The sequence below is a fragment of the Equus przewalskii genome, chromosome 25 (assembly GCF_037783145.1).
Source record: "Equus przewalskii isolate Varuska chromosome 25, EquPr2, whole genome shotgun sequence".
In the NCBI taxonomy this organism is placed as follows: domain Eukaryota; kingdom Metazoa; phylum Chordata; class Mammalia; order Perissodactyla; family Equidae; genus Equus; species Equus przewalskii.
This window is the reverse complement of record NC_091855.1, coordinates 44,147,212-44,162,924: the sequence shown is the minus strand read 5'-3', so window position 1 is coordinate 44,162,924 and position 15,713 is coordinate 44,147,212. Positions and strand designations below refer to the sequence as shown.

General features: G+C 61.5%; 1 protein-coding gene across 7 annotated transcripts; it reads right to left on the bottom strand.

The window, feature by feature from the left end:
* Positions 1-299: 299 nt before the first annotated feature.
* On the bottom strand, positions 300-14,547 carry EXOC3L4 (exocyst complex component 3 like 4). 7 transcript variants are annotated; one of them, XR_011532628.1, is made up of 12 exons: positions 14,409-14,547; positions 9,328-9,758; positions 7,758-8,409; positions 6,646-6,757; positions 6,048-6,374; positions 5,766-5,866; positions 5,450-5,530; positions 3,746-5,265; positions 3,062-3,181; positions 2,817-2,969; positions 1,997-2,118; positions 300-809 (listed from the first exon to the last, which is right to left on the bottom strand). XR_011532628.1 is itself a non-coding variant. In XM_070592894.1 (12 exons), the coding sequence occupies exons 2-12, from the start codon at positions 9,740-9,742 to the stop codon at positions 617-619; spliced, it is 2,391 nt and encodes a 796-aa protein (XP_070448995.1). In that variant the 5' UTR covers positions 9,743-9,758; positions 14,409-14,547; the 3' UTR covers positions 300-616. The 7 variants fall into 7 exon arrangements, 5 of the variants coding, with proteins under 5 accessions (XP_070448995.1, XP_070448997.1, XP_070448996.1 ...); XR_011532629.1 differs by having other exon boundaries at positions 6,252-6,374; XM_070592894.1 differs by having other exon boundaries at positions 3,746-3,860.
* Positions 14,548-15,713: the final 1,166 nt, after the last annotated feature.

Here is a 15,713-nt window from a genome sequence, read left to right as displayed (position 1 = left end):
CCTTTTCTTATTTCTCAGGGGCCCAGGGCTGCTTAGAATGGGACAGAGCAGTGCCCACCCCTGCTGGGCCAGGCTCACTTGGCACATGAGGTCAGTGGACCCAGAATCCCAGGGTCAAAGCCTGCTTTGCTCTGCAGCCATAGGCCTGGGCCTTCCCAGCTCTGGACCTGCCTCAGTTCCCTCATTGGTACAATGGGCAGGAAAGGGCCATCCACCAATGGAGTCATCACAGAACCTTCGAGCCCAGACCTCCTGCTCCCAGCCAACTTGGTCCTGCCCACCTCCTTAGTGAGGCACCATTTTAATTCACATTTATTTTAAAAATAAATACTCTGTTTTCTTTCAGACTGGGGGTGCTGCTGGACAGTCAGGCAGGGAGGCCGAATTGAAGGGAACACTCCCCCACAAATGCCTGAAATGCCTCCAGCATTGCTGTTTCTTCTGGCCCAGCAGCCCTGCATGGCCGAGGAAGAAAAGTCCATGGCTATGGGCTTCAAGGTTGGAGGCAGGGCTGAGTGCCTTCTTGGGCTCCTAGCTTGAGGGGCGGTAGGTGGCTGACCCTCCACCCACGGCAGCCCCTCTCACCCAGGGTGGCCCCCTCTCAGGCCCAGGCACGCTAGATCCAGGTGATTAGCAAGTCCACGGAGGTGGGCACCTCAATCTCTTCGAAGAGCACATGGCCCACAGCGGCCCCAGAGCCCCCTGCCTTGGCTGCAACCCTCAGCAGGTTCTGGGCGTGCTGCAAGAGGCGCTGGTTCCGACGGCGGCCCAGTCGGCGCAGTGCCAGAATGGCCAGCACGTGGTCCTGCCTGCAGAGACATGCAGGCCCTCACTGTAGACCCAGCACCTGCAGTGATACTCCAAACCCCAGAGTGAGGGGACCTCTGGGCTTGGGCTGGAAGCATGAGTGCACCCGGCATTCCTGAAACCTTGTCTGAGACAGGCTGGAATGAGGGAGGCCAGTGGGAACAGTGCTCCTGGAGCGGTTGGCAGCATGCCCTGGGGGTGGGTCTAGAAGGGTGCAGAGCTGCGTGGAAAGGGGAAGGGGCATGCCCAACAAGGGAAACAGCTGTGCAGAGGTACTGGTTCACAGTCACCAGAGAACAGGTTCAAGAAAGGTGATGGAGTGTGTGTGGGGGGAGGATGCAGCAGCTTGGGGGCGGGAGGTCCAGACCAGGGGTCATTGCCAGCCTTGGAAAGGAAAGGAGTCAGGCCTCCTCCCCCAAGCACTGTGCAGGGAGCCACAGCCAGGCAGCAAGGAGAGAGGCTGCGTGGAGGCAGGAGGCAGATGAGGAGTGTGGAAGTTGAGTACCCTATGGGGCTCGAAGCTCCACCCCCAGGAGCCAGGGAGGGCGGGGCCTGCCTTGGCGGAAGCAGGAGGGGAACCCTGAGGCCCTGTGAGAGGGCAGTCACTCTCAGCCAAAGGCAGAGAGGCAGTCCAGGCTGGTGGCAGGGAATTTTCCCCAGGGCCGACCGTGGAGCTGGGAAGGGGCTAGGCCCGGGGCTTTCTGTGGCCTCCCCATCCCGGAATCTCCAAAGCCATGGAGAGATTGGGGCTGGGATTTCCACGGATTCGATGACTCACCAATCGCCCCAACACACACCCTGGTGTCAAAGCCTTCTCCTGCCTGGCTGGGTCTCAGGTGTCTCCAGCTTCCAGAGAGGGCTTTCTCCCAGAGGTGGGGGCTGTGCCTCCCCCAAAATCCCAGGGCAAGGACACGTCCCCACCATCGGATGCCCCAGGAGAGGCACCCATCCCCCATCAGACTCCAGGGGTCTCCCCATCCCACCACCCTACTGAATGAGGATGGCTGAGAATAGGTTATGGGGGAGCGGCCCCCCTCTCCCACCAGAACAAGCTAGCGCCTCCCTCTGGCTCCTCACCTGTCCACCTATAGCCACAGGGACCCTTCTCAAGGCAGGAATCTCTCGACCTCAGGGCCCCCGTGGTGGTCAGTCAGTTGGAACCCCGTGGGGGAGCAGGAGGGGTACGGACCTGATATCAGGGTAGCTTCCAATGAGTGTCTCCAGGTGGCGCTGGATGTTGTCTTTGTCTGTCTCACCCAGTATGTCAGCCACACATGGGATAGCTTGGCCCAGCCACGTGGCCTCAGAGCCCTGTGGAGATAGGGTGACACGTGGGGGGCTGGTAACCTTCCCTAGGAGCCCCCTCGACATCCCTTCCTGAAACTTCTCCATTAGTACACCAGTCAGCCCTCCTGCAGCCACCACATTCCCACCGTGACTACCTCCCACACCGTGGAAGGGGAAGGGGACGAGGGCCTCAGCACATGAACTCAGCCACAGCACCACAATATTCATCTTCCCTCCCCACTACAGTGGCTGAGGTGTCTTCTCATCTCTGCTCAGACGGTAAACCGAGGCCCCAGCATGGAAGTCCTTCTGGAATCTTACAGCAAGTGTGTGTGCAACCAGCAGCCCAGAACAGGGGCATATGTGCAGAGAGGAGGCGCCTCAGTTCTAAAGGCAGGGGATCTGGGGTGGAGGAGAGGCCTCCCACAGGCCCTGCCCATCAGATAGGGCTGCAACCCTCACCCCTTCTCTATGCAACCCCACAAACTGTATGCAAATATTTGCAAAGTACCGCCCCCCACCTGGCCCTGCCTAGCCGTGCCAGAACTCCCAACCCCTCTCCGGGGGTGGAGAGTGGGGAGAACCCTCCTGTCAAAGCCCACCCCGCCGGGTTTTTGCAGGAGCCGAGCTGAAATGAGAATAGGGGACGCTAGTGGAGGGCCCCCGGGTCCCAGGTCCCCAGAGGCAGCGAGCGCTCCAGGACAGTCAGATGATGCTCCTACCAAGCCCTGGAAGGTGTCACCAATGGCCTGGGCTTCAAGGCCCATCTTCTGGGAGGCAGTCATGCGCTCAATGCCCCGGAACCGATCGCGCGGCCTCAGCACCTGCGCCAAGTACTCACGGATCACGTAACGATGCACCTCCTGCAGAGTCTCCTGGGCAGTCCAGGAGTCAGGGTCAGGGTCAGGGTCAGGATCAACACCCCAGCCCTGGGCACCCCCACCAGGGCCCGACCCTCTGGAGATACCTGCGCCCATGGTGGGGCCACGTGTTCAAGGTGGAGGGCAAAGGCCACCACCTTGTCCATGAGGGGCAGCAGCACGTCCTGTGTCAGCCAGGCCCTGGTGCACAGGACCTTGAAGAGTGGCTTGGGGCAGAGGGGTGGGAGGTCTTCTAACCATATCGTCCCCATCAGGGCCTCCTCTGGACCCTCCCCTCAGAGCCCCATGCCTGTGTCCTGACAGGGGTGTTTCAGGCCAAGGGACCATCTGTCACCAGGAAGAAACTTTGGGGGGCTATCTGACTCCTTTCTAATGTCACCCTGGTGACATCTTCTCTCCTAGCCACGAATGTCACTAGGCTTTTCTCAGGCACACCTCCTCTAGGCCCTGGGCTCCAGTGGACAGGGTTCAAGTTTGAGCCTCTGGTCAGATCTTGCTTAGGGGAGCCCTGGGGCTGGGTGAGGAGCCTGCTTCCATGGACCACCCCCATCTCTGAGAGGTGGAGACTGAAGAAGGTCGGCATTTCCCCACCATCCCTGCTCAGCTGGGAACTTGTCTGGGTCCCCTGCCCACCCCCAACATACCACCCCTGAAACTGGCCCTGGGGTAAATGAATATTGTGACTTGGGCCCCCAGGCTGTAGGGCACAGGGGGACCTGGGGCACCTGCTGGGTGTGGAAAGTAGGGAGAGAAGGGCACATCCCACCCACCTGCACATCACGCTGCAAGCCCTGGAGCAGCCGCTTCTGGAAGTTGCAAGTGGCAACCATGAGGGGCTTCTCCAACTCCTCAAAGGTTCCCGGGAACCTAGCCAGAAGACTGGTCCTGGGAGGGGCCAGGACAGGTGACCAAGGGGGCAAGGGGAGCAGGCTGGGAGACAAAGCCAGGCAAACAGCCAGGCAGGCTAGCTGCCACACCAACTCCACTCACTTAGACTATAATGTAAAAGGCAGCCCGTGGGGCTGCACTGTGTCATAGCCCCGGAGCAGAGTCAAGTGAGGGGACAGCACGATGCCACGGGAGCCGGTCCTAGAGGGGTAGGTCAGTGAAGTGGTGGTGGTGACCCCACTGCATAGCAGAGCTCCCCTGAAGCAGCTCCGGTCCAAACCTCTGTCCCCTCTTGGTGAAGGGACAGTGCAGCATGGCCATGCCATGCCTGGCACAGGAGCCCTACTTTGAGCCTCATAACTGCCACCCTAAAGGTGATAATGTCCCCATTTCACTGTTGAGGACACTGACAACCAGGTATGCCCAGCCTCCAGCACAGTGACACAGAAAGACAGGCTGAAGTTCCATCCGGGGCTGGGCCAGAGGCTGCCTACCAAGGGGCAGCTCAACCTCGGGGTCCCCAATGGCCAGGACCAGCGTGGCACAGATTAGGGATGGGAGAGAGTTAAAGAAGCAGAGCTTCATCGTGGTCATGCTTCGCATTCAGACAGGCCTGGTTCAAGTCCCAGGTCCAGCAGGTACTGGCTGTGTGACTGTGGACAAGTGGCCTTTCCTTTCTGAGCCTCCACTTTCCCATCTGTACATGGGAACATGGCACTTGGGATGAAACACATCAGGCGGGGAAAGCACTGGCCCAGTGCCGGGCACATCACACATGCTCCTAGAGAGCGAATACCAACTGTGTCCTCTAAGGTACTGACTCCCCATACAGCCCTGGGGAGCAGGTGCTCTGATCTCCATTTTTCAGATGAGGAAAGGAGGCACAGAAAGGGGAAGTGACTTATCTCAAGGCACACAGCCAGCGAGTGGCAGAGCTGAGATCTGAACCCAGATAGGGTGGCCCAGAGTCTGTGCCCAAGGTTGCTGGCTGCCCTGCAGCAGCTGGTGCATCCACAACAGGAGGACACCGAGGCTGGCCTAGGGTTGAAGGCACAGAAGGAGGGCAGCCACTGCTAGCCCAAAGGGAGGGCCTCTGCCTCCAGGAGTGGGGGGTAAGATGGACTTGGGGCCCCACCCCAAGCATAGCCCTGAGGGTGGAGTCAAGGTGGGCTTGCTGGAGGACAGAGTATCTCTAAAAAGGACGAAGGCTGGCTGGGCTGAAGGAGGAAAGAACCGGAGCCCAGGGTGGCAGGGACCGACAAGGAGGCAACAGGCGGGGACTCCGCTGGCTGGAACTTCTCCGCTTCTGCTCGGCCTTGAAACTCCCAGCATCGCTTCCAGGGCCTCAGCTCCACGGGGCGGAGGAAGGACCTCACAGCGGGGCCGGGGAAGGGGGCCATCCCTGGAAAGCCCGCGCGCAACCACAGTGGGGGAGGGACCCAGCCCTTAACCGCCTGGGTCCAGACTCCTCTCCCTTTGGCTTGCCCGCCGTGGCGGGAGCCTTCCGCGTCCTGGTTCCCGAAGCTCGCGCGCCCCCTGCTGGCCGCGCCGGGCCCCGCCCCTGCGGAGGAGCGGGAGAGACCCACCTGAGCTCCTCGCAGGCGTTGATGTTGGCGCCAAGGTGCGGCTCACTCAACAACTCTGACTCCAGGCAAACTTTTTCAAACCTGGGGGTGGCGTACCGCAGAGGCCTTCAGGACCCTACCCGGCCACACTATGGCCCCAGGTCCGCCCTCCCTCAGGTCACCACGCAGACCCCAGGCCTGATGAAAAGGCTCCTCCTTCCCACCAGTCCTGAGATCTCGGACTCTGAGTAAATAGGATCGCCCCCCAGGACGATCACCACCCACACCCTGGCCGGCCTCTCCACCCACCCCACCCTGGCCTAGGATGCGCCCGCACCTGGGCACGAAGAGGCCGAGCGCCCTGGCACAGATCCTCAGAGTGGTGGCCTCCAGCTCCGCGGAGATGGCGCCGGACACCTTCACTTGCTGGGCCACGAGCTGCAAACGATGTCACGTGCTGAGGGGGCATCGTAGCCCCGACTCCGACGCCCCTGCTTCCTCTACCTAGTAGCCCAGCGACCTCTCCAGCCCGTCCCACTCTGTCTCACTGTCTCGGCTCCAGGTTCCAGCGGCCCCAACCTGGGGTCCCACCCTCCCGACTTCCCATACCCACACCCACCTGCCAAGCTGGGAGCTGTGCCCTGGAGCTCCCAGCCTCCCGTGCGACCCGGGAGCCCCTGATCCTGCCCCACGTGGCCCTCAGGCACCCGTCTAATGGGCAGGGGAGGTTAAGATTGGATTGGATAGCTCTGGGTGTCCCCACTGCGAGTGGGACCAAACACCGCCTGAGGCCCAAACACACATCCCTCCTCCCGGGCAGCACCATATGGACGTCGATGGACAGCGGTGTGTGGTAGCGGCCTTGCAGCACGTCCGAGGCCTCCGAGGCTGCCCAGCGGCTCTGCTCTAGCTGCAGGATGCCATCGAAGCAGCTAGTGATCTTGGTCTAGCGGGGAGGGGACTGAGGTGAGACCCTCCCAAAAAGGAGGTTCTGGTGTCCCCTACCTCCCGAGCTCGGCCGCCCGCCCTCGAATACAAGGGCTACCCTGCCGGGGCACAGCTTCGTGCCCAAGCCCACAGGGTAAGGAGTGGCTCCGGCCCGAGCCTGGGCCGGCACCGCTGCAGCGATGCTGGGAGAGGCGCCTCTCTACAGTGGCGTGGCAGCCGCGCTCAACCTGGACCACGCCCCCTCCGGCCCGGCCCCGCCCCGGCCTTACCTCTAGGGAGCTGGCGTAGTCGCTCTCCAGTCGGGCCCACACTTCGGGTGCCAAGAGCGGGGGCAGAGGCTCGGCGGGCAGAGCTAGGTCCGAGGTGCCCAGGAAGTCAGGACTGGAAGGCAGGGCAGGGGCTGAGGGCCTGGGCGGGGCTCTGATGCGACAGCGGCTGCCCCTCACTCCCTTCAGAGCCTAACGCCATCACCAGAGAGCCCCGAACCTGGACTTCTGTTCACACGTTCCGCCCCCCACTAGGCGTCCATGCCAAACATCCGCCCCAAGGTTCTGACCGCTGGATTTCCTGGCACTCTTGCAATCAGCTGTGCGTGCACAAAATGCATAAGGACGGCTGTCCAGATGGACCTCGGCCAGCCTCGGGAGTGACCTCTATCCTCACAGTCAGGGGACACCCAACAGTGAGCTCTAGGCTTCCCCAGCACCACACAGCTCAGGGACCCGCCACTACCCAGCACACACCAAGGAGGCCCAGATAGGGGCGTACACCTGTCTGAGGCCACACAGCAAATTAACGAGACCAGGACTTTAGGCTCCCTCCTCCCACCTCTTCTGCCTGTGGGGCTGGGGAAGCAGTCAGCAGGAGAAGGAATCCGCCCCCATCACACAATCACACAGCGCTGACCCGGAGGTGGAAGCTGCCAACGGGTTGGGCCTGCGCCTAGGTGCCGGTCCAAAGGGGAGAGTGTGGGTGAACCCACGTCAAGCGCCGAGAGCCCATGGCTGTGTCCTGCCTGGAGGGGTGTTCGTTTCTCCCTCGCTCAAAGGCACCTTGTGGACTAGCACAGGCCCTCTAACCGGGCTCCTGCCTGGGTGAGAACCTCCCCTAGGACACTTTCAGCTTCAGGAACAGGCCCATAGGCAGCCCCTTAGGAAAACCCGGGCGGGAGCGCGCTGTGGCCTAGGACGCGGAGGAAAGAATGTCAAAGGCCCCGAGATCTCCGACGCCCAACTGCCGGCCAGCCGTCTCCCAGGGAGGAAAGGAAGAAAGGTGCCTAGCGCTCCTCAGAGCTGGTTCCCGAAGGCCTCCCTGTAGGCAGTGCCAGGCGGGCGGTGCCAGCCCCTCCTTGCCCTCCCTGGCGCCCGGACCGGGGCCTCACCTGCCGTAGACATTGGCCACCCAGTGCAGCAGGACGTAGAGCTGCTCGCAGCCGCGGGCGTCGCGCGCGAGCTCCTGGAGGCGCTGGGCCACCGCGGCGTGGAAGGCGCGCAGGTAGGCTTCCCACACCGGGAAGCCGGCGGCCGCGTAAGCGGGCTGCACCTCCCGCTGCACTCTCTGCAGGTCACAGCGAACCAAGCCGCCGAGCTCGTCCAGAAGCCCGGGCAGGCCCGACGCCCCCTCGGCCGCCCCCGGGGCCTCCCCGGCGCCCGCCAGCTGCACGCGCTCCTGCGCACTCCGCCGCACCGCATCCTCCCAGTGCTGGCGCCAGCGGCGCGGCGTGAGCAGGAAGTCGCCGTCGGCGGGGGGCGCCGGGTGGGCCTCCTCCTCCGCGCGCACCACGCGGGCCAGCTCGGCGAGCGCGGCCGCGTCCACGCCGTCCGGGCCCAGCGTCTCGCGCACTACGGCCCCGATCTCCGCGGCCAGCCCGTCGTAGTGCAGGCACACGTCCATGGCGCGCCGCGCGAAGCCCGTGGGGTCCTGCTCGAAGGTGCGCGAGGCTTTCTCGGCCACTAGCCGCGTCTCCAGGTGCCGCAGCTGTTCGAAGGCCGCCAGCAGTTGCCGCTGAGCGATGAGGTCGGCCACAGACTTGCCTTTTGCAAGGATGGGCGAGAAGAGCGGCTGTGTGGGGGACTGCCCCAGGACCTGGGCCCAAACTAAGGCATGTGGGTCCCGTTCTGACTCATCCAGAGCTGGGCTGCCTCCCCCTGGAGCTCAACTGAAGGCCTGGTCCAGGAGCTACAGCCCCACTTGCCGGGACGGACCTTCGGAATCACCTTTGAAGAGGCAGAACCCCAGGCCCCAAGCCTGGCTGAGAACAGCAATTTGGGTCAGTGCCTGCCTTCCCCACTTCTAATTCCTGCCTTCCCCCCTGCTCCCACTCCCACCCCAGCTCTGGGGAGCTGGACCAGGTGGCCTCAAGGGCAGTGCTGACTGCAGGCCCCATGGGGTCAGAGCTCAGGCTGGGCGTGTCCTGCAATGGCCAGGCTCCTGTCCCAGTGTCCAGCTTCAGCATTTCTTGCTGTTCCCTGCTCTTGGCCAGCCCCTAAGCCCCAGGAGCCCTCTACCTCCACCTGCACCCCCCCTTCAGGCCCAACTCCAATGCATCTCCTCCTGGGCAGCCCCCCTGACCTCCCCTCTGGCAGCCATGGCTCCCATGCATCCTCTGTGACCCTGTGATCTGAGAGGGCTAGTGCCTTGTCCAGCACTCTGGTTTGGCCACGAGCCAGGCTGCGGAAGGCTATGGAGAGGCTAGAAGTCATGCAGATCTGGGTTCAAATTCTGTTTCTCCACTTTCCAGCTGTGAGACTGGAGGCAAGTCACTTAACCTCTCTGAGCCTCGCTTTTCTCCTCTGACCAATAGACGCTCTCCTTGTTGTAAAATGCAGTTGTGCAGGGGGCGGGGTGTGGGGGAGCTAGGGAGGAGAGCCTGTTGGGAAGCCTGGGCTCCGCTGCTCCACTCTCTGGCCTCGGTTCTCTCCCATGTGTAGTGTTGTTTGTGAAGCCCTCACCTGCCTTGGGTTCCAGTTCCTCAGGCCCCATCCCAGTGGACGACCGCTGGCTGACACCGTCCATGACCCTTGAGGGCATGTCCGGGCCATGGGCTGCCCCTGGCACAGCAGTGGCCTGGGACTGGTCGGCGGTTGGGCCGTCGTTCAGGGCGCGCCGTAAGGAGCGGAACAGGAAGCGGGAGCTGCTCCGGAGCAGGCCCCAGGCCTCCTCAGGGGCCTGGCCCGAGGCCCGCTGGCTCACCCGGGAGAAGGCCCGCCGAAAGGTGTTCAGGCCAAGCCGCCCGTCCTCATGGTGGGTGCTGGGTGCATCCACACTGCTTGCCCGCCGAGTGCCCTGCACTGGGGTCTGCGGCTCCGCAGGCTGCTTGGGGCTGTGCAACTCCGGCCCAGAGGTCACTGTCCGTGGTGATGGCATCTTGGCAGCAGGAGAGCTGGGGGTGCAAAGGAGGTTCAGGAAGCCCAAGGGGCGCCCAGCCCCAGGGAGCAGGCACTGAAACCGTTGAGAGCCCTGTGGGGCCTGGTGGGGCTCAGCAGCTTGGTTAGGGAAGCTTCCCCTAGGAGGTGCCCCCAGGCTGTCACCAGGCAGCTCTCGTGGCCAGAGCCTTCTTTGTACCAGGCTGCAGCTGGTGCCGAGAGGTAGACAACCACTTCCTTCAGTCAGCCTTACCTGACACTAGTTTCCCCCACCTTCCCCCGCCTTCCCGCACCAGCTCTGCCAGGCCAGACCCTCCCATCGAGAGCCAGAGAGGGGAAATGAACATGCAGGTTCTGGGGCACAGTCCAACCCACATCTCATATTCCCCGGGGCTGGGCCCAGCAACCACATCCAGGACTTCCTGGACCTTACTTAGGTCCTGGGGCCTAAAATGACCCCTCCCCAGCATTGCTGCCCCCAGAGCCCGCAGCTCACCCCCATTCAGCTCTTCAGGCCTAACTGCTTCTGCTCGAAGGGGAGCTCAGGGACCCGGGTGGGAGAGCAGCCCCTTCCCCAGTGCCTCAGACCTGGAAGGAGGCGGGATCAGGCTGAGGGCCCTGGCTCAGGCCACTGCAGCTTATCAGGGCCTTGCAGCCTGCAGAGGGGTGGGAGGGGCCACAGGTCTATATTTAACCAGGGGTTGGGGGTTCTCAATGCCATTTCTCTGCATTGCATCTCCTCCCCAGCCCCAAGGTGTGTTCTGGCCCCTCCCACATAGGAGGTGGGGAGGGGATCTCTAGGGCATGGGGTTGTGGAACAGGGGCTGCCCCTGCCCCACCTGAAGCTCAGAGCCTTCATCACCCAGGCCCTGCCCCCCGCCACGACCCAGCTCTGCCCACACCCCCTTTCAGCCTGACCTGGCTACGTTTGATTTTCTGGCTTTAGGTTAAGCTAGGGGTGGGAGAGAGGAGAGAACCTCTTTGGCCTGCTGGGACCTTCTGCCTACCCCATTGTGGAAAGGCGGGTTGGGGTGGTGGTGGGGTATTAGGCCAGCAAGATCTCACTTTAGCCTTGGCGAAACTGGGGCCAAAAGAAGGGCAGGACCTGCTGAAGTCAGTGACCAAGCAGAGGCAGAGCCCCCAGCCCATTCCCAGGCCCTCCCCAGGACAAAGGCCAGGCTAGAGTCAGCACCTGACCCTGGGGCACCATTGAGCAGGAACCACCTCTCCTCAGACCTCAATTTGCTTGGGGTGAGATGACACTGAATGGGCAGGGCCCAGACCCTCACCCACCCCTCACGCCCTCCGGTGAGATGTCTGTCCAGGGGCCAGACATGCAAGGGATCGGCCAAGGCCTACCTTCCTCTTCCCAAAGGTGACCGGCAGCTAGAAGGAGCCTCGCTGAGAGAGGGGCAGGCCCAGGTGATTGATGGGGGCCTTATCAGCCCCGCCCCGGCCACAGGTCATGGTCCTCCCCTGGCGCCAGGACCCTGCCCCCAGCTCAGATCAACCCACACATGGTGGGGAGCTGTCACAGGAGCCATCTGTCCCCCACACTCCTGCCCCCCAGTGCCCCTCAGCACCCAGCAGGGGCAGGAGTGGTGATGAAGAGAAGCATTCCAGCCTGTGCTGCACTCAGACGTGCTCCAGGCTCTGTCACCAGGGGGATGTGCAGAAAGGACAAGCTGGGCCCTGTCTTGGTTGGGGAGAACTCACACTTCGTAACCACCTACTGTGTGCCCAGCCCAGTGCCTGGCACACATCGGATCGCCATGACAACAAAGTTGCAGGATGTTGTTCACCCCATTTCATAGATGAAGAAATAAGCTCAGAGAGGGTCAGGGTCTTGCTTTAAGCCACACAGCTCAGGGGTGGCAAGTCTAAGCTAATCCAGGTCTGTCTGGAAACCCAGGAACAGAGGCTGGACTTCCGGTCTCCCAGCACCAGCAGGTCAGAATTGTTGCCCAAGGAACCCTTTCTCCCAGCAGAGAGACCCGAGGTGGGGGCAGCTCCCAGTTTCCAGGAGTGAGGTCAGACTTCGAGGTATCCCAGGAGGCCTAGAGGCAGATTCTGGGGGAAGGAGGAGCAGCTGGCTGCTGGGTCTCGTGGGACATTACACAGACAGAGACTTTGGGCCCACCCAGCTTGCCCAGCCACCTTCACCCCAAACCAAAGCTACAATGAAGGCCCATCGAGGCCCCCAGCTGGTCCCTCAGCCCCCTTGACCCTCCTCCCGCAGCTTCCCAAGCCATTCTTGACCTTTCCAAAGCACACGTCAGCCTGGTCATTCCCCTGCTTTAAATGCTTCCGTGGCTCCTCACAGCACACAGGCCAAGACCGAGCCCCACAGCCTGACATTTGAAGCCCTCCCATCCCAAACTGAACCTTCTGCAGCCTCACCTCTGGGCCTCCCTGACCTGCACCCCTCCAGCCACTTCTCAGTCCCTGGCAAGTCCAGCCTCCCGGCTTCCGCTCAGGCTGCTCCCTCTCCTGGCTCCCCCTCTTCGCTCTCCAAATCTGACCTCTCAGGACCCGGGGGTGCAGGTGCCCCCACCTCTGAGGAGTCCTTGGGCTATGCCGCACCACCTGTCTGCTCAGGAGGCATTTGGGACTGTCTCTATGGTGATGGGGCCCTCCTCACTGGCCTGGGAGCCTCTGTCCCTCTGCCCCCTCCCTGTCGCCCCAGAGCCAGCCTGGAGGAGGACTGAACCATCAGTGTCAGGGTCACCTGCTGCCCTGGCTGGCCTGGCAGTGAGCTATGCTGATGTCTGCTGGACTGGATTCCCTGCTGACTCTACCTGGGCCCCTGCCCTGTGGGGCCTCTCTCTCATTCTCTTTCTTTCTCTGGCTCTCTGTCCCCATTGCCCTGAGTCTCCAGAGGCCCTGGCTTCTGGGCCTGAGACTCTGCGCTGCCTAAGCTTCAAGGCCCAGGAGACCCAGGCCCATCTGAGCTCTGGGCCTCTCACTCTCCAGGTCAGGCCAATGCACCCACTGCAGGGAGAGCAGCAGGGGTGGGAATGCCACCCAGAAGACGTGGTCATTGGGAGCTCCCATCTAGGGCCACCCATCTGTGACCAAGAAGTCAGGTCTGGGCTTCCCCTGCGCCTACCCTCAGCCTCAGCTTCTACCCCCTTTTCCTAGACCTGCCCTCCCAGGCATCCTTCAGTGGTCTCCCACCCTCCCCACCTACCCTGGGCCGGGGCCATCACCCCCTCCTTCAAAGCTCCAAACTAGCCCCCTGGGCAGGTGACTGCCTGCACCCTGGGCCATAACCTGGCAGGCCTGTGTCTCCCTCTTACCTCCCACCTGCCAGCCCCCATCACCTGATCACAGGTCCTGACTGCTCTCCTTCCTGGACCCTTGATCCTGTCTCCTCAGAGCAAGCAGGGTCTTGCCAAAACATACACCTCCCTTGAAACCCTTCCTCGCAAGCTAAGACTCTTTTCCTGAAATTAAGGAAGAAGACAAGCGTGTGTGTTCTCATCATACTATTCAATATTTGCCTGGAAGAACTAGTTAAGGCAATAAGGCAAGAAAAATAAGAGGTATAAATATGGGGAAGGACCCGATAAAACTGTCATCATTCATAGGTGACATGATCATCTGCTTAGAAAATAGCTTTCCTGTACCCCAGAAAAGCCTGTGAGAAAAAGCACTTAGTAGGCTCCTCTTCTCAGTAGCAATGAAAAATAAAGCCCTCCAGGAGGGGCCGGCCCAGTGGCTGAGTGGTTAAGTTTGCATGCTCCACTTTGGCACCCCAGGGTTTGCCAGTTTGGATCCTGGGCATGGACCTACAAACAGCTCATCGAGCCATGCTGTGGTGGCGTCCCACATAGAAGAACTAAAAGGACTTACAACTAGGATATACAACTATGACTGGGGCATTGGGCAGAAAAAAAAAACAACAGGAAGATTGGCAATTCCTCCTTACCTGAGCATTCAAGGCCCTTCCTAACCAACCCCTCCAGCCTCATCTCCCACTCACTCGCCACCCACTCTTAACCACTCACCTCTCCTCCACACTTTTGCACAGGCTGTTACCTCTGCCAGCTCCTTCAAGGCTCAGCAAAAGAGGCTCCTCCTCCAAGAAGCCTTCTCTGATCAGCTGAGCCCCAACCATGGTCAGCCTCCCCTCCTGGTCTCAGTCCCGGGCATACCTTCTCCCATAATTGAGGGACAGTTACAGGGTGTGGGTCATCCACCCCCTTACCAGGAGCACCCCAGGACAGGGAGTGGGCCTGACCTAGCCACTAGCCAGGGCTGGTACATGGCAGGTGCCCAAGGAAAATAAATCGATAAGCAATCTAAGGTAGGAATGTAAGCCCACGGGCGTGTCCACACTTCTGCGTGTCTGGGCTTTGCAGATCTGTGTGTTGGCCTGAGTGTGTCTCCCTGTATGTGCCTCAGAGGGTCTGCAAGTGGTTCTCTCCATGAGTCCATGTGTCTGTCTGTGCCTGCATGCATGTCTTTATGTCCAGGTCTGTTTATCTGCTTTCTCTGTGTGTGTGTCCACTGTATTTGAGCTGGCACACTGGCCTGGGCTCCGAACTGAGGCCCTTGGCCAAGAAGGCCACTAGCAGAACGTGAATTGTCCTCAGCCCTTTGAGTCCCCGCCCACTGCCCACAGCACCCCCGTCAACCTCCTGCTCCACCTGTGTGACACATACCTGCTGAGTGAGTAGGCACTGGGGCCAGGCAGAAGGGGCCACCAGGAGGAGCTGGCCGAGCTGGGCCCTCAGAGCCGAGCCCAGGCGAAGGGCCCGCTGGAGCAGCCAGAGGGAGTGACCAACAGCTGGGACTTCCCAGCCGTGGTCAGTACCCCTGGACCCACCCGCCCCACCCCAGCCTCACCCTCCACCTCAACTCCACGTACTTTCACTTTCAAAAATGTTCCCACCCCCTTCCCATTCCAGAGCAATCACTCCAACCTTTGACTCCTGGCAGCCGGAAGCTCAGGCCGAGGATCAGTGACTCAGTGACCGTAGGAGGGGAGGACCAGGAGGACAGCACTGGAGTGCTCAGAGGCTCCAGGCAGTGGGGAGTGAACACTGCTGGGGACTACTCTGACTGCCAGCCCTCCTGTGGTCAGACTGAGGCCAGAGGGAGCAGGCCCCAGTTGGCCAGGGCAGAGCAGGGGGTTGGGGGGGTGGGGAGTGGGGGGATGGGGAGGTGGAGGGTTTGAGGAAGTGAGGGGGTGGGGGGGCACCCAGCCCACAGCGTCTGAGCCCAGAAGGACCCCTCCCTCCTTGGCAGAGATTCTGGCACCAGATGTGGCTGCCAAGCTTGTCCTGAGAGTCCCTGCCTGGCACTGAGAGCCGGCAGAGCAGAAGCATGGGCCTTGGGGGGGTGGTCACAGTGACAGCAAAGGGAACAGATGTTGTAGGCCATTCAGGAGCTAGGAGAAGGGAGGAGCCCTAAAGGACTGATAGGATTTCACTCGGGGTGAGGAAAGAGGGCGTTCTGGGCAGAGGTCAGCCCATGGGCAAGGGTGTGGAGGCGGGGCCTCAGGCAGGTCCCTACTCCTCCACAGTGGGCCAGGTGGGAGGCATTTCGAGGGGAGGGTCACTGAGACTTCCCAGAAGAGCCTGGCCCCACACCTTCATGGGGGGATTCCGCTTCTGGCATCCAAGAGAGAAACTTAGGGAAAATCCAGAGAGGACAGATCCAGGCCTGTCCCAACGGGGCTAGAGCCACCGCGGCGTGGGGCAGAGCAGGGGAGGTGCTCTGGGCAGGGTGCCGAGGAGAGCAGAGACAAGCTTGTGGGTTAGCGTACGAGGGCTGCCGTAAGAGTACCACAGGCGGGGGTCTTAAACAGCAGACATTTATTTTCTCAAAGTTCTGGAGGCTGAAAGTCTTAGACCAAGGTGTTGGCAGGGCTGGTTTCTGCTGAGGCCTTGCTCACTGGCTTGTAGACGGCAGTCTTCTCCCTGTGTCTCCTCACATGGTCGTCCTTCTGTGTGTCTGTGTCCTGC